Consider the following 20,788-nt stretch of genomic DNA (forward strand, 5'->3'; position numbering starts at 1 on the left):
CATTCTAAATATTCTTTCATATCTAATTTTTATTCACTTTAAGTTTTCTTATCAAGCACACTCAAAACTGTGTAAGCCTCAGACCCCACAATCAGATGTGTGCCCACTTAGGTGATATCCATTAAGTCCTTGTATGGAGAACGGGCCTGGGACAGGCTTTGGAGGAAACATGGAATCAACGTAGGGAAGAATTGAGGTTACTGGGAAGGTGGGGGCCCTTGTGCTTTGAGAGGCCAAGGCTGGAGCTGGCTTACTGAACTAAGATTGTGCAGATTGTGAACTGCTGAGTGAGGAGGGGCACAAGCCACCCACACTGGGGGCAGCAGACAGCGCCCTCAGCATCCAGCTCCCACTCTGGGGAAGTGAAACCCATGGGGTCCTTTTGTTTGAAGGCAGTTGGGCTTCCCTGCCAATGCCTGCCAATGCAGGAGACGCAAGAGATGTGGGTCCAATCTCTGGGTCAGGAAGATCGCCTGGAGGACCCCTTGGAGAAGGAAATGGGCTACCCACTCCAGTATTCTTGCCTGGAAAATCCCATGGACAGAAGAGCCTGACAGGCTACAGTCCATGGGGTCACAGAGTAGGACACGACTTAGCAACTAAACAAGTTTCAATACATCCCCACCAAGGAAGTGAAATCACAAACATCATTATTTCAGATCCCAGAAGCCAGGGGGCCCAACGAGCCAGAAGGGCCGTCCTCATCCCAGATCCTGAGCAGGAGCTACTGAGCAGGACAGCAGGCATCTGTTACTCCCAAGGCGGTGGGGGCGGATGTCACTAACTTCTCATGGGTGTAAAAGATGCCTGGGAAAAGCAAAGCAGGTCATGTGACTTGCCCAAGGCTAAGTGCCAGCCTCCCACAAACCGGCCCCCCGCCTCCCCCGCAAAGGACACCCTCTCTGCTTCAGTTTCCTGAAGGCGCTAGCAGCATAGCTTGGGGGCTCCATCTGCAGACACCCTCTGCCGGCCCCACCCCTGTGACCCTCAGCCTCGTCTGAAGGGACCTGGGACCTAGAGGAAGCCCTTCTTGCTGGTGACCCCCCAAACTCAGCATCATACTAAGTAGCACAGACAGCCAGTGGGCAGTAGCAGCCCCTGCTTCCAGCCGGGCAGGGCTGAGCAGGCCCTTGGGGTCAGCCCAGGGCTCCTGCCAGGCCCCAGACTGCCCACTCCCTCCCCTGCTCCAGGGACCCTCCTCCTCCGGCCTCCCAAATTCACATCCCAAGGAAGCAGCTGCAGCCAGTGGGGCTTGGCTCCACACCGCCTTTATTCACACTGCTCACCCCTGATGCTGCCAGCAGACGGGGACTGACCGGGGCTGGGGGACCCCTGCGTGAAAGGAGGGTTTGAGGCAGAGTCCCTGAGAGCACAGGATGGGCAGGGAGGGCAGGGGAGGTGAGGCAGGCCCCCCAGAGCCCCTCGCACGCATGCAGGCCAGCAATGCTGGGACGTGAGGCTGCGTGCCTGCAGTCGCGGGAGGAGACCTGGCCCCAGTGCTGGGGAGGGGGCGTCTTGCCAGAACAAGGCCCCCTTTCCTGGGAGCAGGGCTGCGGGCGGCAGGCGTGGATTCAGGCTGAGACATGCTGACAAGAGCCCCACGATGTCCGCCTTGGTGAGTGCAAGTACCGGAGAACTCTGCCTTCAGCAGCCGCTCAGAAACCTTGGTCAGGTAAACCAAGCGGTGCCACAGTCCTGAAGGCGGGACACAGACCGAGTTTCCGGGAGAGGAAGGCGGCCGGGAACGACCACAGCCAGACCCCGAGATCAGGCCGGCGGTTGGGGGAGGGCTGGCTCTGGCTCCCTACCCCATGCAGCCTGCGGCGGGGTGAGGATCTGGGGTGCACGTACCCCCCAGGATTGAAGAGGCAGGGACAAGGAGGAACCATCCACCCCTCCCAAGGCTGCCCTGAGAGGAGACGGCAACCAGCCCACAGCCGACTGGGGACCCGTCGGCCCATCTGCCCATCTGCCCAGGGAAGGGGGTGCATTGCAAATGGCTACACAGCAAGTTCACGGAACCCCTGCGACCTGCCCTCAGGGTCAGGGGGTCTGAGGAGTGAACCAGGTGGTAGGTGACAGGCCAAGTCTCCCTCCCGACCTCTGCCCCACCCAGACCTCACCCCTACGGCCACCAGAAGACGCCCAGGAAGAGACGGCCCTGAGCAGTGAGAGAGAGAGAAGGCCCGGCTCCAGTGGGCATGGAAGCCCAGGCCCAGCTCCTGGGCTGGACACACTGCCTCAGACTGTGTCCCATCATGAAAAAAGCTAAATCGAATGGAAACTTAACCAAAACAATTCAGCCTCACAAGGATGCTCTCCGTATGCGCACACACAGACACACACAGACACACACACCCCTATCCACAGGCACCAGGCATACTCTCACCCACGCTCTCAGCTGCAGGCTACACACATGTGGGTGCACACACACACACACTCACACACCTTTGGCCGTCCATCCCCAGTGGGTGCGCGCACACACACACACACTCACACACACACACACACACACTCAGACACCTTCGGCCGTCCATCCCCAGCGGGTGCATACACGCACTCACTCCCCACACTCAGACACCTTCGGCCGTCCATCCCCAGTGGGTGCACACACGCACACACTCACACACACACTCACACACACTCAGACACCTTTGGCTGTCCATCCCCAGTGGGTGCACACACTCACACACACTCAGACACCTTCAGCCGTCCATCTCCAGTGGGTGCATACATGCACTCACTCCCCACACTCAGACACCTTCGGCCGTCCATCTCCAGTGGGTGCACACACTCCCCACACTCAGACATCTCCGACCGTCCATCCCCAGTGGGTGCACACATGCACACACTCAGACTCCTTCGGCTGTCCATCCCCAGTGGGTGCACACACGCACATACACACACACACACTCAGACACCTTCGGCCGTCCATCCCCAGCAGGTGCATACACGCACACACTCCCCACACTCAGACACCTTCGGCCGTCCATCTCCAGTGGGTGCACACACTCCCCACACTCAGACATCTCCGACCGTCCATCCCCAGTGGGTGCACACATGCACACACTCCCCACACTCACGCTCAACCATCCATCTCCCACCCACAGAGCACCAGGGGCCGGTGCCCAGGACTCAGTGTTGGCTGCTGACGTGCAGGGTGTAGAAGGCCCAGGGCTCGGGGACATAGATGACGCCCGGGTACTTCTTCCTGAGTACGGGGTCGTTCCACAGCCAGGCGACCCAGAGCGCCACGAGCAGGAGGGTGAGGGCGAAGGAGGAGAAGAGGAAGAGGCCATTGCTGTCTAGGAAGAGGCGCTTGCGCTTCTGGTGCAGGACGAGGGCCAGCATGGCGAAGGAGGTGAAGATGAAGAGGATGAAGATCTGGCCCTCGGTGACCAGGTACCTGAGGAGGCAGACGGGCAGTGAGGGGTGGGGGCGCCACGACAGCCCCTCCTGCCCAGCGTCCTGCCCTCTACCCAGGCACCAGGCCGCCCTCCCAGCCGGTCAGAAGAGCGCATCGAGTGAGGGGTCCACTCTGAGCCACGGCCTGTACACAGCATTAGGATTTGGCTTCTAGAATTACTATTTTTCAAAAGGTCGAGTTTGTTGCCAACACTTAAATAACAGATGACCTGCCCACATGGAGTTCTGATTTCCCTGCTAACGTTAGGTTTGTATTCCCACGTGACAATAACTGATGAGGAGACAGCAGCTGCTTAGAGACAGCATGGTTCTGCAGCTTGCCTCGGTCCCCACCACTCCCTACTGCCTCACTTGATGCATTCCTATCACCAGTTTAGTTCCTGAAGGCATCTGAGTTGGGGATGGAGTTTCAGTTTATGGGGTTGTCCTGACTGTCTCCTTGAAGGCTGGGACACGGTCTCATCCCCTCAGGGCTCCGTCCAGCTCTCATGGCAGTACCTAGCACACGGCCAGGAATGCAGTAACACCTGCTGGAGGGCTTCTCAGAGCTTATCTCATCTACTCCCTTGCCTCGAGAGAGAACCACCATGCTGACCCATCCCACTCAAGCGACTGCAGAGCTCTGCAACCGAGTGGCAGAATTTACATGACATATTGGAGCCTTTGTTTTCTTACTCACAAAGGGGGCATAAACGGCCCTAGCTCTCAAGGTTACTGATGAGAACTGTGTACTTGGAAAGGCACACTGCTCAGTGAAGGGCCCCCTGTAGCTGTCACTGCATTGACACACCCTGGCTAAGAATGGGCGGAGCTTCTTCTCACTTCCCACCTCTTTCCCTCCAGCTGTGGTTGTCACCCATTCCTTCCAATCCTGTCCTCAGAGGGCATATGGATTCACCCTCATGGACCCCCACTGCTGGTCAGGGGCAGCCCCTGGAGGTGGGGGAGAAGGCCCCAGGAGAGGAGGCCTTTTTCATTTGGCTGGAGGCTTCCCCCTAGAGAAGGGCTAGGACACCCACCCTTTCTAAGACACCCACAATCCCCAGGAGCCTGACTCCAGAGCAGAAGTGACAGAAGAAAAGGAAGAGCCTGGCTGAGGCCTGGTCCTCTGGAATGGGAAGAGGAAACCAGGTGGGAAGCCCTGAGGCCATGGGATTCCCCTGTAAGTATCCTTGTCCTCTCCATGATGCTTCATAGTTTAGGAGCCCCTCTTTCTGGGTTCTCACCATGTCCCCAAAGGGAGACAGCCTGGTATCATCCTCATCTCACAGAGGGGAAATCAGCCCCCCACCCCCCACCCTGCAGGCTCTACAGGCTTCTGCTCTACAGCCCTCCCCAGGGCTTCCCCGATGGCTCAGACATTAAAGAATCCGCCTGCAATGCGGAAGACACAGGAGATGTAGGTTCAATCCCTGGGCTGGGAAAATCCCCTGGAGAAGGAAATGGCAGCCCACTGCAGTATTCCTGCCTGGGAGAATCCTGTGGACAGAGGAGTCTGGTGGGCTGCAGTCCACAGGCTCGCAAAGAGCTGGAACGACTGAGCAACGAAGCACACACAGAAATTATGCCTCGACGTGGATTCTATGGGCCCTGAGGTCACACCCCGAGTGTAGAGAGGTCACACTCAGGACTGCCTTCCTGGTCACGGAGCGGCCACCAGAAGGCACTGTCCCAGGCCCACTGAAGAGGAGGAAGCAGGGACCCCAGCGGGTGTCTCACCGGGGCTCACACGGCAGCTCCGTGGTCGGGAGCACATTTTCACTGACTGGACCACTAAGGCCCCCTCCCTGCCACCCCAGGTCTGCCATCCACTCACCAGTAGTACAGGCCGCTGGGCACCACCAGGAGCACGGCCGCCCCTGGCATTGAGCTCTCAGCTTCAGTGGGAGTGAAGCAGCCGCTGAAGTACATGAAGAGGATGAGGAAGAAGGGGACGTACCTGCAACAGGGAAGCCGGTGCTCAGCGGCTCAGCCGCCGGCCCGCCCATCGGCTGTCCTAGGACTGGCTGCCTGCACCACCCTCTGCGGTCTCACTTCACAGTTCACAGAAACGCCTGGTTTGGGTGAGGGCACTCCCAGCCCCTCCCGGGCAGGGGGTCTAGGAAGGAAGGCGAGGCCTGCAGATCCAAGCCATGGGCAGGGGGGCCTCCTCCCACTGTCCCGGCCTCCTCACTCACTCCCCGCGTGTGTGCACGTCTCTCTCTCTGCCCCATGCACTCACCCCAAGGCCAGCAGCCCCAGCCCCTCACTGCCCTGGAAAAGGGTGCACCCAGCAGGATCGAGGAGGGACAGGCCCGAGGTCCAAGTATGGGGAAAAAAAAGAGGTGGGGGGAGGAACAGCACGTGCCGGGGGTCTCCCAGGAGCTCTGTGATGCTCCTTCACTCACACCCAGCCCCCAGCCTCACCCCCTTCCACGCACAGCTCACCCATGTACCACCCTCTCCCCTCTCTACACACATACACACACGCGGCTTCCCCACACGCCCGTGCCAGCTCGCAAAACACCCCCTTTCTGTTCCCACCGCCTTCCCCACCTTCCCCTCACCGGCCCCCACACCCTCCCAGCCCTCAGCTGCCCTTTCATTTCCCCTGTACACCTCTCCTCCTCCCTTCCCCAGCCTTCCATGGGAAGGGTCTCCTGGCACAGGCCAGGGAGAACTGGCAAGAGGCCTGTCTGTGCAAGGGTTCCCTGACTTTCTAGTCCCTAAAACAGAACCCAGAAATACAATGTAGGGCCCGTGTGACACGAGCGAGCCCACCTCACTCGGGAGTGGGGCCACCCACGTCCAGGGCTGGCTCTGGCACCAGCTGTCAGCCCGTGGGCAAAGCCCCTCCCACCGGCCCCAGCTCATCCCGGGATAAAGTGGGGTCTGGAGCAGACAACTGCCCCCGGCTCCGGCCGCATCTCCTGTGGCTGAGCCCACATTTGTGAGGTTTCCTCCACTGTGGGGTGAAGGGGCGGGAGGAAGGCGCTCCCGGGGGGGTTCGGAGGAGGGGGGCACTAGGAGCACCCCTACTCCCACCTCGCCCCCAGCCTGGTTCAGCCGGCCCTCCTCGGCTCCCTCCCTGCCTCCGGGTCCCCATCCTCATCCCCAGGGTGGGGGGGAGTTGTTTACCGGCGCCGCAGCCTCGGCCCAGGGAGGACAGCCGCTCGCTGCCCTCTAGTGGCCGCCGCGGATACTGCGGGCTGGTGGGCACGGAAGGCGGCGAGGCGGGCGCCAGAGGAGCGACAGCGCCCCCCGCTGGGGAAGAGCACGCCATTCCAGCGGCTGGGCTGGACACTTCGAGACCCCGGGGCCCCTTGTTCAGCGTCACCAGGGCCAGCGGCCCCATCACTCACCACATGGAGTGGCCCAGGTACTCATCGTAGTAGTAGAGCAGCTCAAAGGAGTCGATCTGGGGGAGCAGAGAGGGTGGGGCTTCAGGAAGGGTGTCGGGCCCACGCAGCCCCCAGGCTACCCTCCCCCTGACTGCCCATGCCTCCCTCAAATGCCCCCAGTCCCTCCCTACCGGGAGGAGGGGATCTGGGTTGGGGCATCCTAGCTTGGGGTTCGGGGGAGGGGGGCGACCTGCTCTATCTGGGGCACCTGTGATGGGTAGGCAATGTCTTTGGCCTCCAGGACAGGCTGCACCGTGGAGGTGGGGGCTCACCAGCGTCTCTGGTTTGAGATTCTTGATGATGGGGTTCTCACGGACCGACAGGTGGTTCTGGTAGCCACTGAAGATCAGGCGGTGGTTCACTGAGTCGCCCACCAGGTGGATGCTGGCCCCCATGATGAAGGTGATGATGCTGACGTAGATCAGGGAGCGTGGCAAGGTGCGGGGGCACCGCTCGATGAGCTGAGGTCAGAGGGAGGCCCCACAGCATGACCCCCGACGCCGTCACCACGGCAGACACCCCGAGTGGGATGGATGCCACCAGCCGGAAAGCCCCTCTCACATGGGTTCCCTTTAGGGGAGTCAGTCCAGCCTGTCATCTCACATGATCCCTGTGAACCCAGCAGGCACTGGGGAAGAGCACCCTTTTTGGCCCAAGAGGAAACACACTCTCCAGGGCCAGCTCATTGCTCAAGGTTAAACACACCCATATACCATGCTGGAGATGACAGCCAGGCCTTCCACACAGGCAAGCCAGGCCCTGACCTCCCACCACCCCTAGTTCTGCTTCTGGGTGGCTGGGCTGGCCTGTTGAGGCTGGGCTGCTTCCATTTCTGAGCAACTGAGCCACACAAACAAAAATGTGGAGCAGGTGTTTCTGAAACTAAGTTATTTAACTAAAGACCCCTCCGAATTCAGAGATTATACCTCCCCTACTTTGACAGAAAGAAAGCGAAGTCACTCAGTCGTGTCCGACACTTTGTGACTCTGGTAGGGCTGCAGCCTACCAGGCTCTTCCATTCATGGGATTTTCCAGGCAAGAATACTGGAGTGGGTTGCCATTTCCTTCTCCAGGAGATCTTCCCGACCCAGGGATTGAACCCAGGTCTCCCACATTGCAGGCAGACGCTTTACCGTCTGAGCCACCAGGGAAGTTTGGAAATGTCTCTCTAAAAACAAAAGGATGGGGATAGTAAATGGCAGTCGTTTTAAGAGCCCTGACTTGGCAAAGTGCAAAGCCAGCAGAGCAGAGAGCTCTCCAGGAGACAGTTCTGTGTTCCCAGTGGTGTCTCAAAGTCAGGGCTCTCAGTCCGGAGGAGAGAGTTCACCCTGCATCGCTGCCCTTCCTGCCTCCGGCCCCCACCTGCCTGCCCAACTGGTCCCCGACCTCTCCCTGAGCTATCCGGCCATTCCTGCCTCACCCTCCCCAAACATGGCTCCTCAAGACCCGCCTTGTTTTCAGATACTCCCGCCTGAAGGTCTCTCCAGTTCACCCCCAGGCACACCGGGGAGGCCCAAATCACACGCTCCTCCCCGGGGAAGCCTGCTCCATCCCTCCCGGCAGAGGCAGCCGGCCTCCCCTGGGGCCCTCAGGCCCTTGACACGTCCCCTCTGTCATAGCCTTCTTCCCCCAGAGTCAGGCAGGGGACAGCCTGATTCAGGGCACTCCCAGGGCTCGGCAGCAGGGCAGAGAAAGGGTGGGAAGGGAGAGGAGGGGCCCTGGGATCCTACCTTGAGCAGAAGGAAGGGTGTGATGATGTTGTAGGCCATGTGGAAGTAGTCCCCCACGCTGGGCTTGTTGAGCGGAAACCACTCGAGAGGGAACACCAGCTGGGGAGCAAGTGGAGAGTGCAGTTTACCAGGCATGACCCACGCGGCCCTCAGAACTGCCCCTGCGCACACTGTGTTCTTTCTGTGATCTCCTGAAATCCTCTCGGCAGCACTGGGGTGAAGGTGTTTTCAAACTGAGTCCCAGAGAAGGTAGACTGGTCCCCAGTCACACAGTAGGTACAAAACCAGGGTCTGACCCTGTGTCCCTCTCCCTGTGGATACTAAACAAAGGTCCCTGGGTACCAGCCTGGGAGTTGGAAGATCCTTTGGGACTCAATTATGCCAAAAACTTTCTGGGTGACCCTGGGGCAAGTTCTTCCCTTCTTCATGCCTCAGTTTCCCCATCTGTAACATGAAATGTGGCCCAGATGGTCTACATGGACCCTTAGTGATCTGGCTCATTAGAATGATGACAAGAAATCCTGACCACCCAGGTGTGGAAAAACACTCTGTCCACTGAGCAGATGAACCACTTCCAAATCAGGTCGGAACTATACCTTACGAAACAAAGGAGAAAATATGTGAGTTCTACAAAGTAGCTTCAGTTCTTCCTTTCATACCTTCCCTGAGACAGGCCAGGCCCATTCCTCTGTCTGGAATTCCCTTGTTCTTCCTACTGGTCTACCCCAGTAAGTTCCAGCCTTGTCAGGGTTAGCGTGACAACACCTATGCAAGATCACAACACTTCCCAGTCCCTGCCCTGCCAAACTATACCTCTAGAATCTACCAACAAACACCTGTAATGATCATAAATTTCAATAAAAATTTAAATGTTTATTTCTCTTAATTAAAAAATGTGCTGGATAAAACCAACCTGCAGAAATAAATCTCCCAGGAGACAGGAATCTCAATCTCTTTCTTACTTGCTGTGTGGGCATCTCTATAGCTTTATCTACAGCAAGATATATAGCTGGCTGAAACACTCAGTGATAGCAAAGAATCAGAAATAGGCCAACTCTTCAACCAAACAGGACTACTTGAATACACTACAGCACATCTTTATTACAGAAGGTTAAGCAACCATGAACAGAAATGACACCTCATATGTGCTGACACGAAGAGATATCCACGATACAGTCTAAAGTAAAACAAGCAAGTTGTAGACTAAGGTATAAAGTAAGATCTCATTTTGGGTGGGGGGAGGGGGGAAGGATGTACACATATGTGTTGCATGAATAGAGAAAGGAGTGGAAGGATGTGCCCCAAACACTCAGAAGTGGGACTAGGAAAGGGAGTCTCATACTTCTTTATATTACTGGGTATGAACTCACTTGTTATGTAAATATGACATAATTTTATATAACTTGTTATATAACTATGACTACTTTTATAACTTGTAAAAGGTTTTATTTTGTAGTTATTACAAATTTGAGACTATCATGTATCCATCTGAAAAGCTCATGTATACACTGGACCTGTTCAGAGGTATGCTCCTACTGAGCCCACTTGGGGTTACAGTGGCCACAGCAATTCTGAGCAGGATGGTGGGAGGTGATTTGCCCCACCGGTGAGCCCTATTAGGCCAGATGAGGCTGAGTCCTACTGAGTGAGGAGAGCCACGAGCTACCCTGGCCTCATCTCCCCTTCCCCAGGACACCAGTTTGATGGGCAGCTCCTTTGTCCCCTGGGAAGTGAACCTTCAGCTCAGGTCAGCTGGTCCAACCAGTCTTCTTACAGATGAGAGAACCAAAGCCCAGATGACCCTGACTTGCCCCAAATCACCTACAAACCTGACTGGTGCCCTGACTCCTGGCTCAGTCCCTTTTCTTTCACCTACATTTAAAAAACAACTTGTAAACCTTACCAAAAGCCTGCAGAAAGGAGACTCAACATCTACCATACCTCCTCCCTGAAACCACTGCCAGAAGCTTTCTTTCATCCCCTTGAAGTCTTGGATCCCAATTATACAAGATGGTTAGGGCTGTTACTGACTGACAGCCAGTCCATATGCATGCCACCCAGGCCTCTGTTTTCTCCTTAAACGTTCCGGGATGCTCTGTAGTACCCACGATTCCTGTTCACTGCCCAGGTAGCATCCTCTATCCTACATACAGCAAAGCTGATCTACCCAGTCCCTGCTGCTGGACACGCAAGTCCCTTCCAGGTTTTGGCCACTGTAAGCAACACTCCAGTGAACACCCTTGGTACAGAGGCTGTCGTCTCAGTGATTACATCTTCAGGGCAGATTCTAGGAAAGGGTCGTACTGAGCCAGGCAGGATGAACATATTAGGGTTCTGGACATAATCATAATGGAAAGGGGTGGTGGGCTCTGGGGCCAGAGTGCCCAGGTGGGGGTGGGGGTGGCAGATGCTGGCTTCTCCACTTGCTGATTCGGTGACCCTGAGCCAGTTATTTACACTCTCTGTCCTCAAGTCTTATCTATAAAACTGAGATTAACAATAGCATTGATGGGAGAACTAAAGAAGTTTAAACACATAAAGGTCTTAACTGCTATTTCTAGCTTACTGTTAGTATTGTTATTCATTCAGTACAAGAATACTGAGACACATCTTGCTAGGCACTATCTAAGTACTAGTTATCACCTTGACCAACTACTTTCCTAAAGGACTTCGCTACTTTGCATTATCACTAGCATGTACGAAGTGTCAGCTTCAGTGCTGGATATTGTTGTTCTTACCACCCACATGCAAAAATTAACACCCCAGCACATGGTGATACCTCACTCAATTTTTTTCCACCTTCTGTTACCTATCTGTCTATTCATCTAGCTGTCTAACTGCTCATGACAAGTGAGGGGCTTCGGTGCTCTTCCAGTGTTAATCTCCAGAGGCCACCACTGTATACAGGCATGGGGTAGCCTTGGAGAGAAGGGGACGGTTTCACCAGGCTCAAGTCTATGACATGCACACTCAGCGCATACTCTTCATCTCCAGAAAACACAATTCTATCTCAAGGCTGCAGGGAAGGCTGGTGGGATCCTTTCCCATAGTCCACTGTCCAAGTTGGTGCTTTGCGTAAACCTGAATGTGAGATACTGGGGCGGATGGTGGGGGGCACAGTATGACTCAGATCCCCCGCTCCCTGGCAGCTGCCACCCTGGTTACAGCCATAGAACTAAGGGACCGCATCCAGGCCTATTCTCACAGTGTACCAGGAGGCGCAAGGACTTGTCTGAGGTCACTCTGATCACTCAGATCACACTGTCCCCACACGCCGGTCGGGGGTTCCATCCGCAGCTTCACGCTCACCATGGCTATGGGGCGGCCAAAGTCCAGAACCCAGTTCTGCAGGGTGAAGTAGAACCAGAGGTCAAGGTGGAAGGGAGCCGTGCCAGCGGCCTCATCAGCCTTGACGGCGCCGTGCCTGGGAAAGATGTAAACAAAAGCAGTCAGCCCCTCTCTCCTCCATGGGAAGACTCCCCACCAGGACAAGCCATAGCGATTTGTGGGCGGGAGGAAACACACGGGATTAAGTTCTAGGAAAAGGTTTTGCTGGAAGTCCTGGGGCCTGGGGGAAGGGATCCGGAGATGGACTCCGTCTGCCCTGACAGTTGCTTCTCTAGGATCCAAGAAGGAAAATACTCAACAGATACAATCACGGTTGGGCTCTCTAACCTATAGACTGACAGGGAGATCGGATGGGGCAGAGGATGCAAATGTGGCTGAAAGGCATGACACACGGTGACAGATGATGATAGCTAGGCTTCACTGGACATTTTCTGTATTCCAGGCACCACTCCAGCTGTTTACATGTACCATCTCATTTAACTCTCGTAATCCTCACGGAAGCCTCTGAGGTTACGCTATTACCCTCATTTTACAAGTGAAAAGCTGAGCCCAAGACGCTAAGTGCCGCGGTGCTGTGCTCAGTCGCCCAGTTACGTCTGACTCTGTGACCCCATGGACTGCGGCCCGCCAGGCTCCTCTGTCCATGGGGGTTCTCCAGGCAACAATACTGGAGCCCCAGATGATTACGTTTCAGAGCTTCTGTTTCTAACCTCTAATCTTACAGCCACAGGTTTCCCTGGTGGCTCAGTGGTAAAGAATCTGCCTGCCAATACAGGAGACGAGATGTGGGTTTGATCCCTGTGTCAGGAAGACCCCCTGCAGAAGGAAATGGCAAGCCACTCCAGTATTCTTGCCTGGGAAATCCCACGGACAGAGGAGATGGGTAGACTCCAGTCTATGGGGTGGCAGAAGAGTCGCAACTTTGTGACTACACAGCAACACTGTATTCACAGTGGTTTGTTCACGGGATGGGTGTGTGACCTGAGATGGACCAGTAAGAGCCCCTCAGTGAGATGTGACTTATAGACGGTAGGCTGAGATGAACGGTGGGCTTCCCTTTCTCTTGGTTTCTGAACGATGAGGAGGTAGGAATGGAGGCAGGAATGTCCTTCCTCTCACCAATCCACAGTAAAACCTAAGGAAGAAGCCAGCAAGAATAAGGTGATGCGGGGGATGTGGCAAGAAGCAGAGCACCATCTTTGGATGCCCATCCCTTCTGCAAAGCAGTCAGCCATCTGCTCTTCACAGGTGAGCTGAAGTTCAAGGGCAGGAAACATGCCACCTTCTGCAAGGCTTCCCTGACGAAGCTTTCCCCAAAGCCCACTACAGGGAGGACTTCATCTCTAACGCCCACCAGGCCATGACATCACAGAGCTGGAGTTTTGCTCTTACTGAGACCCTCAAGAAGGGTGATTTTAAGGTTCCTGCAACTCACCAATCTCCCCATCAGAGTACAAATCCTCTTTAGAACATCCCTGCCACTATTCACACACCTCCAATGACAAGCAGTCCCCTCCTCCTGAGATGACTCAAGTGTGAGTAACACTGCCCCGTTAGCGCCCAGACCAGGAGCTGTGGACAAGGGCCTGTATTCTCCAGAGTTTTCAGCTCAGTACCTGATTTATGCTCAGTGATTACTGGCTAATATAAAACAATCCCAGTTACCGGTTACTTATAGTACTACCAAGGGCTTCCCAGGTGGCACTAGTGGTAAGGGACTCCCTGTCAGTGCAGGACACTCAGGAGACCTGGTTCAATCCCTGAGTTGGGAAGACCCCCTGGAGAAGGAAATGGCAACCCACTCCAGTGTTCTTGCCTGGAGAATCCCACGGACAGAGGATCCTGGTGGACTATACAGTCCATGAGGTTGCAGAGAGTCAGACATGACTGGTGACTTAGCATGCACCTACTCGTTCATTTCAGTGGCTAATCAAACATTAGCTTAGAGGCACCATGAAGGTCTCCCTCCGTCAGCACTGCTATTGCTTCTGTAATTTTCTGGGATCCTTTTCAGCCAATTCCAAGAACGGTCTGCACTGGGTTGCTAGAGCAACTCAGAGACAGGAAGGCTAGCTGTCGAGGAACTCATTATCCTCTGGTGGCAGGATGGATGGGTGGAGTGGGTTTTTCCAGATCAGCTAAGTCTTCCTGGCCATCCCCTCTGATCACTGCCTACTTACCGTGTGCCATGCTAGAAGCTCCACCAGCACCATCTCATCTAAGCCCCACAGCAATACCAGGAGACTGCTACCCTATTTTACAAATGAGGAAACTAAGGCTTAACCAAGGTTACCTGCCCTAAGAAGAAGCTGCATCAACTATTTCTTCTGTCACACTATTTCCCATTCCCTCCTCCTCCTGGTCAAAGATGGTGTTCCCTGAGACAGAGGGAAGGTCCAAAACCCAGGTCGGTCCAGTGGGACTTTTCTAACTAGAGTTGAAAAGAGCACCCTCCTTTCTGTGCCTGAGGGCCCGGGGCTGCCAAGGCACCAGCCTCAAGGGACAGTCAGATAAGAGTGAAGCGGCCCTGCAGAGAGGAGGAAAAGGCCTGAGAGGGTTCACATTCCCACTTCCAGGCATCCCCAAGGCAACAGTCTGGCCACAAGAGCCAAGACATTCCCTTTTGCTAAGGGTGCCGCAGTTCACATTGGCTTTCTGTCACTCCGCAACCCAGGAGTCCTGAAGTGCACAGAATTCAAACCGAGGTCTATATGGATTCGAGACCTGTGCTCCAAGTCACTGTCAGCTATAGAATATATCAGGAGATCAAGATACAGAAGGACCGGTGTGGCCTGGAGCAGTATGCAAAGCCTGAAGGAAGGAATGGAGCCTGGAAACACGGGTGGGTGGATTCATGTTGGCAGAAAAGCAGTGAGTGCAGCGTCAAAAGCCTGGAGGCTGGAGTGAGAACGGCGCTGCGGGGAGCTGAGACGCCTGGCTTACTAGTGGAGGGAAGAGAAGGAGGGGCTGCCGGGCCTTCAGACTGGGCAGATGCTCAGAGACGACTAACCGTGAGGACAGTCTGAGATGAGTATGAAATGAGTGACTGGTACAGAAGTCCCACTATGCCCTTCCCCTTCATGACCATCAAGGCAAGGCCTCGAAAAGCAGGCAGGAACAATCTCCAGGCCTGAAGAGCTTAGATGAGGAAGAAGGAGAACAGTCTTCACTATTGGGACTTCCCTGGTGGTCCAGTGGCTAAGACTCTGAGCTCCCAATGCAGGGGGCCCAGGTTGGATCCCTGGTCAGGGAACGAGATCACATATGCCAAACTAAAGAGCCCACAGGCTGTGATGAAGATCCAGTGTGCTTCAATGAAGGCCTGGTGCAGCCAAATAAATAAGTAGATAAACATTAAAGAAAAAAAAAAAAAAAGGTCCTCAGTGTTCTGTTCTGGAAACTGTCAGAGCAGGATGGTAAAGAAAATAAAAGGCATTTTGCAAGCCCGGGAAGCGCTTCGTGTGAGTCTCTGGAAGGGGTGGATAGCAAGCACGTACTCAGGGCTCATGACTGTTTCCTCCTCCACCTCAGGAGGCACCTCAGTCCACAGGGATCCCTGCCGCGAGTCCAGCCTGGCTGAGCAGAGCAGAAAGAAAAAGGGCAGGTGCAAGGCTGACCCCCAACGTGGGAATCAAGACGGGTGAGCGTCTGTTTTCTTCTGCTGGGACTCTGAGCATAGGAGGCAGATCATGGAGAGTGAAGGCGTCCTCTCCCCCAGCCCTGTCCCGGGGACGAGCATCCTCATGCTAACCCAAGTACCTGAGTCCACAGACACGGAGCCCCCAGACTGCCAGCTCCGGGCCCCAGTCATCAGAAACTCCTGCCGAGAACGATGTAAGCACAGGGGCAGGTAACCTGAGACACGGATGGCCTTTTCACTCCTCCGCAGCCTTCCAAGCCTACTGTCTGGGAAAACGGATACCACGACAGTTGGAGACTACATACCACACAGCGCGTAACATACAGATGAGATATTCAGAGCGGCCAGTTGTATCTGCAGGACTGCCTGGCAGAAAAAGAAGGCGTCTCAGCCACCGTGGAGTCAAGCAGAGAGCTATGAATGGGGACGATAGAGAGACTGATTTGGGTTCTGTATGCACAATGGTGAAATACCTGACATGATGAGAATTTTAAACAAAAAATGAGAAAACAAAAGCAAAAAAAAAAAAAAAAGAGGAAAAAAGGAAAGGCAATTTGAAATCCCAGGAAAAACAAAAGCAATGTAAGAAAGCAAATGTAATTTTTAAACTTACTGGACTCTGAAGGGAACAATATTTACATGGCTTAACGAATAAAAACGTACATTGATTTTCAAAGTTTAGAATTAATTCACAAACAAAACATGGAAGGCAATTATGGTTAAAAAACATCAGGTAAATACTGTCAACCTTGACCACTTGAAAGTAAAACTATAGATGACAGAAGCTGGGGAAAGGGTAAAGAAAGCTAAAACTTCAGGTAGGAGAATAACAGTATCCTTTTAAGAAGGAATCAAGATACTGCCCTTATTTTAAATTAACTATACTTCAATAAATAAATAAACTTTTTTTTAAAAGATATTGCTTTACAGTTGACCAAAACAGAAATAATGGTATTACATATTTCCTAAGGCTACAGAGGTAACAAAGAGCAAAACTAAAAATGGTGATAAAAAGAACTATCTTGTGGAGAAGGAAGAGTAAACCAAATTATAACTGGATAATTAGTAGGTCAACATTAGCTTCAGAGGCTAAAAATTGATAAACTAAGAAATAGCAGTTGAGCATAACGTTTGTGTGTGGGCTCTGAAGCCTGCCTGGGTTCACATCCCAGCTCTACCACTAACCAAATCATGAGCAAGTTACCTCCTGGGCCTCAACGTTCTCATCTGTAAAATGGGGGATAATAGTATCAAGTATTCAAGAGCTGTGGTTGGATAATAGTATATCCTACTTCAAGAGTTGTGGTTGGAAAAAAAAAGTTGTGGTCGAATTAAATTACGCAAAAACCTTTTTCCTTAAGAGCAGGGCCTGGTCCACAGAAATTGGTATGTATGTAGTATTTGTTACTATTATTGAGAAATATGAATTTAATTCTTATAGAAACAGCTAAAAGAAGCTAACATGGTTGTCTCTGGTACTAGAGAGAGGTGGAAAAAGAACCACTGCTTTTTACTCTAAGCCGGTCTATGCAATTTTATTTAATCATGGGCATGGACTAAAAACTGTTAACAAAGCACGTGAAAACTGGAATAGGGAGTGAGCACTTTGTCACTAGAGGTGTGTAAGCACAGCATGGATGGAGCAGAGGAAATCCAAGCATCCTAGGAGTTGGACAGGGTGATTCTGCCTACTGTCTTGCGCAGCAATGAGATTGAGAACAGGTGGGCAAAGGGCGGGGGAGGTGGGCAGAGAGACCCTGGAAGCGAGTCAGCCCTTTATGCTGGTTGGTGGGGAGCTCATGCAGGAGTCGAGAGGGACATCACCCCTGAGCTGCCAGAGTGGAGCAGTAAGAACAGAAACCAGAAGCCCTAGGTTTACGCCCTGGTTCTTGCCAGCAAACGATGTAACCTCTCTAGGTCTCGGTTTCCACATAAGAAAACACAAAAAGACTGAGTGAGACACTGCATGTGGAGACATTGCACAAGTCAAGTGGTGACCATGTCTGAGGCTCACAGACGGTTCTAGCTGGACGGCTACAGGTCACGGCAAAGACTCCCAACTGGCAGGGGATCCAGAGCACAGATGTGCCTTAGCAGCAGGAGGAAGAGATATTCTCAGCCGAGTCTCTCAGATTTCCTCCCTTATCCCAAATCATACCACAAACTTCCTAAAACTGACTCCCAGCACACCAGTGCTTGAAAATCTTCGTGGCTCCCCTGTGCCCTACAGAACAAAAGCTGCACCCTTAACCTGCCATTTAGGGCAGGAACTAGGGTGAGGCAAGTGAAACACATGGGACCCAACATTTAAGGAGGTACAGGTGGGCCACAGAGGATTTTTGAGCACTAGTGTCCCAAGAGTGAGCCTCTCCTTAAATTTTGCACTCTAAGCTCCCACTCTGGTCCCAGTTCTGCGGCCATTAAAGGCCCTTCACAGTCTATATTCCTCTTGCCACTGCACACAGAAAGCAGCAGCACAGCTGCACTCCTTGCCTTTCCAAGCTTTCCCAGAGCTGAAATAGCCTTTATTCTCTTGTCACCTACTGAGTACTGAGATGCAGCTTAAGCGCCACTTCCTCCAGGAAGCCCTCCAAGTCGATCTCTCAACTCCTGGCCTCTGTTCCTACCAGGTCCTACTGGACTGTGGGGCCCTCCGGGCTTCAATTTACCCACCCCTGGCACAGCGCTGGGGCACACCCGAGATGATTAATGAATGCCCGCTCTATGCAATGAATGTCTGTGACCTGTAAAACGCGATGAAGGTAGAGTGAAGAGGAAGATTCAAAGGTGGCTTCTGTACCTCTTCCTCGGCCCCAAGCGCCTGGCCTCAACTATCAATACATAAACCAGTAACTTCCCCTTGCTGAGAGAAGGGAACAACAACCGTGTCAGTAAAGCCCTTCCTCGTTCTTTCTCTGGAGGGGAGTTTCCACACTTGGCTGTCTCTTCCTTTAGCATTCCCAACATTCTGGGTTCCTCGGGGCAAGGAGTAAGCCTCCGGTTAACACCAGGATCCAAATCCTAGTCATGGTTAGAAGGACCCCGAGAACTTGGGTTGGTGCCCGGGGCTTGCAGGCGCTTTGGGGGCCCTAGTGAGCAGCGGTGTCCTCTGGGCTCGCCGCCACCGCCCCCTTTACGAGTTTCTTGGATCCCAGATGAGCGATCGTCCCGGAGCCGGCCCGGCCACGGGGGCCGCTGATCGCCGCCGCTGAGACTCCCTGGGTCCCGGGGTTCCCCCAAGAAGCCGCGGAGGCGTGGCTCAGGCGAGTGGGCGAGGGAGCAGCTGCAGGCGTAGCGCCGGGAAGACCCAACCGGGGTCCGCGGCCCCGACCCCCCGCCCGCACGATCACGTGGCTGGGCCGCGGTTCCGCTCCGCCCGCCGGCGCGCGCCCACCTGGCCTGCAGGAAGGAGGCGCCCGGCTGCGCGCTGGGGCCGCCCGCCGCTCCCGGGTGCTGCCGCCTCCGAGCCGCCGCCTCCATGCCTAACCTTCCGGCCAGGCCCTTCGCCCCGCCGCCGGTAGCTGCAAACAGGTCCCGCTGGCCGAAGGCTGCGAAAGCGAACATCCAGCGCGGGGGCGGGCTGGGGCGGGCAAGAGGGAGAGCGCCGGCCCCGAGGCGCGGGCCGGGGTGGGGCCGGCGGGGGCCGGGACCACGAGACGCGCCGCCGAGCGAGGGAGGCGGGGCGTCCTGGCGGGGAAGGAGGGGCCCAGGGCCGGGGCCGGCGGGGCGAAGGGGCGGAGGGAGGGGCGCACGGCGTGGGGCCTACTCGGGCTGCGGTCTGCTGGGGTCCGGCGTGTGGCCGGGGGCAGGAATCGGCCTAGGCTACCCGAAACCTGTATATTAAGTCAAGGGTGGGCTAGGGACGTGGGGAAAGGCCAGTTCGACCTAAAGACTCCCCTGGGGAGGAGCCGGGACTGGATTTCCCTTGTCCTTGCGGACCTGAAGGCTTTGGGGGAGGGGCTCACGTCCTTTGCGGCTGTGCTAGCCACCTTCCTTAGATGGAAGATAGCACTCCTTAAAGTCAGCTCAGTGGCCTTTGACGCTGGGAATTAAAAATCAATGGGATAGGTTAGGACGCATGAAAGAGCGAATTCTTTCCAAGTTGGGGTGGATGCAGATTCTGATTCTGGCTTTGTCACTCTTTTGGACTCTGTGGCTTCATAAAAGTTACTTCCCTTCTCTTCCATTCAAACATGTACTAACTCCTGAGCAGTCCTTCATCTTCAAGAATGGATGACCAATACCCTAGGAAGACTTACGTGGGGATGAAATGGAGCAGGACTCATGGTCCCCCCCCCCCCAATATCTTCTGCCTGCCTTTTGCCTGTGGAAAACTTTAGCCTAAAATGAGTTTAATCAGAGAAGAGAGAAATGCTAAAACAAAGGAAAACAGTCAAAAGAGACCAAATAATGTACTCATTAAGCATAGTCAAAGACCTTTAATTTCTCCTACAGAGCTATAGATAATATTTGGAGCCATATGCTGTGAGCTGTCTTAGAGATACTAAAACACGAGGTAGAGAAGTTAACTACGGGATGACCAGACTGAACCCAGGACATGAGCTGCCACAATTCCGAGAATTGACCACGAAGAAATGGTAACAAATGGACCCTGGAACTGAAGATTAATTGTACCTAAAACAATCAAGATGACACTGGTCAGACCACTGATGACCAATTTGAAGATGATGTTCAGAGATGACTTTGCTATTTCTGCATGTAGCCCCCTGCTCGTGAGTCAGTCAGTTGAGTCGCTCAGTTGTGTCCGACTCTTTGTGACTCCGTGAACTGCAGCAGGCCAGGCTTCCCTGTCCATCACCAACTCCTGGAGCTTACTCAAACTCATGTCTGTCATGTCGGTGATACCATCCAACCATCTCATTCTCTGGCGTCCCCTTCTCCTCCTGCCTTCAATCTTTGCCAGCATCAGGATATTTTTCAGTGAGTCGGTTCTTCACATCAGGTGGCCAAAGTATTGAAGCTTCAGCTTCAGCATCAGTCCTTCCAATGAATATTCAGGACTGATTTCCTTTAGCATGGACTGGTTGGATCTCCTTGCAGTCCAAGGGACTCTCAAGAGTCTTCTCCAACACCACAGTTCAAAAGCATCAGTTCTTCGGTGCTCAGCTTTCTTTATGGTCCAACTCTCACATCCATACATGACTACTGGAAAAGTCATAGCTTTGACTAGATGGACCTTTGTCGGCAAAAGTGCAGTGTCCCTCCTCACTGTGTCTATAAATGCGCTCACCTCCTGCTTATGG

At 54.1% G+C, this 20,788-nt stretch overlaps 1 protein-coding gene across 14 annotated transcripts; it reads right to left on the bottom strand.

Annotated features, from left to right (window-relative positions):
- Nucleotides 1–1,252: 1,252 nt before the first annotated feature.
- On the bottom strand, nucleotides 1,253–19,194 carry CLN6 (CLN6 transmembrane ER protein). 14 transcript variants are annotated; one of them, XR_006269909.1, is made up of 9 exons: nucleotides 18,919–19,194; nucleotides 11,846–11,960; nucleotides 8,537–8,635; nucleotides 7,079–7,267; nucleotides 6,768–6,823; nucleotides 5,243–5,365; nucleotides 2,849–3,406; nucleotides 2,561–2,652; nucleotides 1,253–2,448 (listed from the first exon to the last, which is right to left on the bottom strand). XR_006269909.1 is itself a non-coding variant. In XM_043470895.1 (7 exons), the coding sequence occupies exons 1-7, from the start codon at nucleotides 19,086–19,088 to the stop codon at nucleotides 3,136–3,138; spliced, it is 1,023 nt and encodes a 340-aa protein (XP_043326830.1). In that variant the 5' UTR covers nucleotides 19,089–19,194; the 3' UTR covers nucleotides 1,253–3,135. The 14 variants fall into 14 exon arrangements, 2 of the variants coding, with proteins under 2 accessions (XP_043326830.1, XP_043326831.1); XR_006269903.1 differs by having other exon boundaries at nucleotides 1,253–2,892; nucleotides 3,062–3,406; XR_006269905.1 differs by having other exon boundaries at nucleotides 1,253–2,867; nucleotides 3,037–3,406.
- Nucleotides 19,195–20,788: the final 1,594 nt, after the last annotated feature.

The sequence above is a fragment of the Cervus canadensis genome, chromosome 6, assembly GCF_019320065.1.
Source record: "Cervus canadensis isolate Bull #8, Minnesota chromosome 6, ASM1932006v1, whole genome shotgun sequence".
In the NCBI taxonomy this organism is placed as follows: Eukaryota; Metazoa; Chordata; class Mammalia; order Artiodactyla; family Cervidae; genus Cervus; species Cervus canadensis.

What these genes read in the sequence shown, in the direction of transcription:
- CLN6 (XM_043470895.1), bottom strand. Translation starts at nt 19,088, where the DNA reads ATGTTCGCTTTCGCAGCCTTCGGCCAGCGGGACCTGTTTGCAGCTACC. An exon ending in ATCTCAAACCAGAGACGCTG is followed by an intron (nt 6,824 to 7,078) that starts GTGAGCCCCCAC and finishes CTGCTCCCCCAG; the next exon opens with ATCGACTCCTTTGAGCTGCT. An exon ending in TACCTGGGCCACTCCATGTG is followed by an intron (nt 5,366 to 6,767) that starts GTGAGTGATGGG and finishes TCCCTGTTGCAG; the next exon opens with GTACGTCCCCTTCTTCCTCA.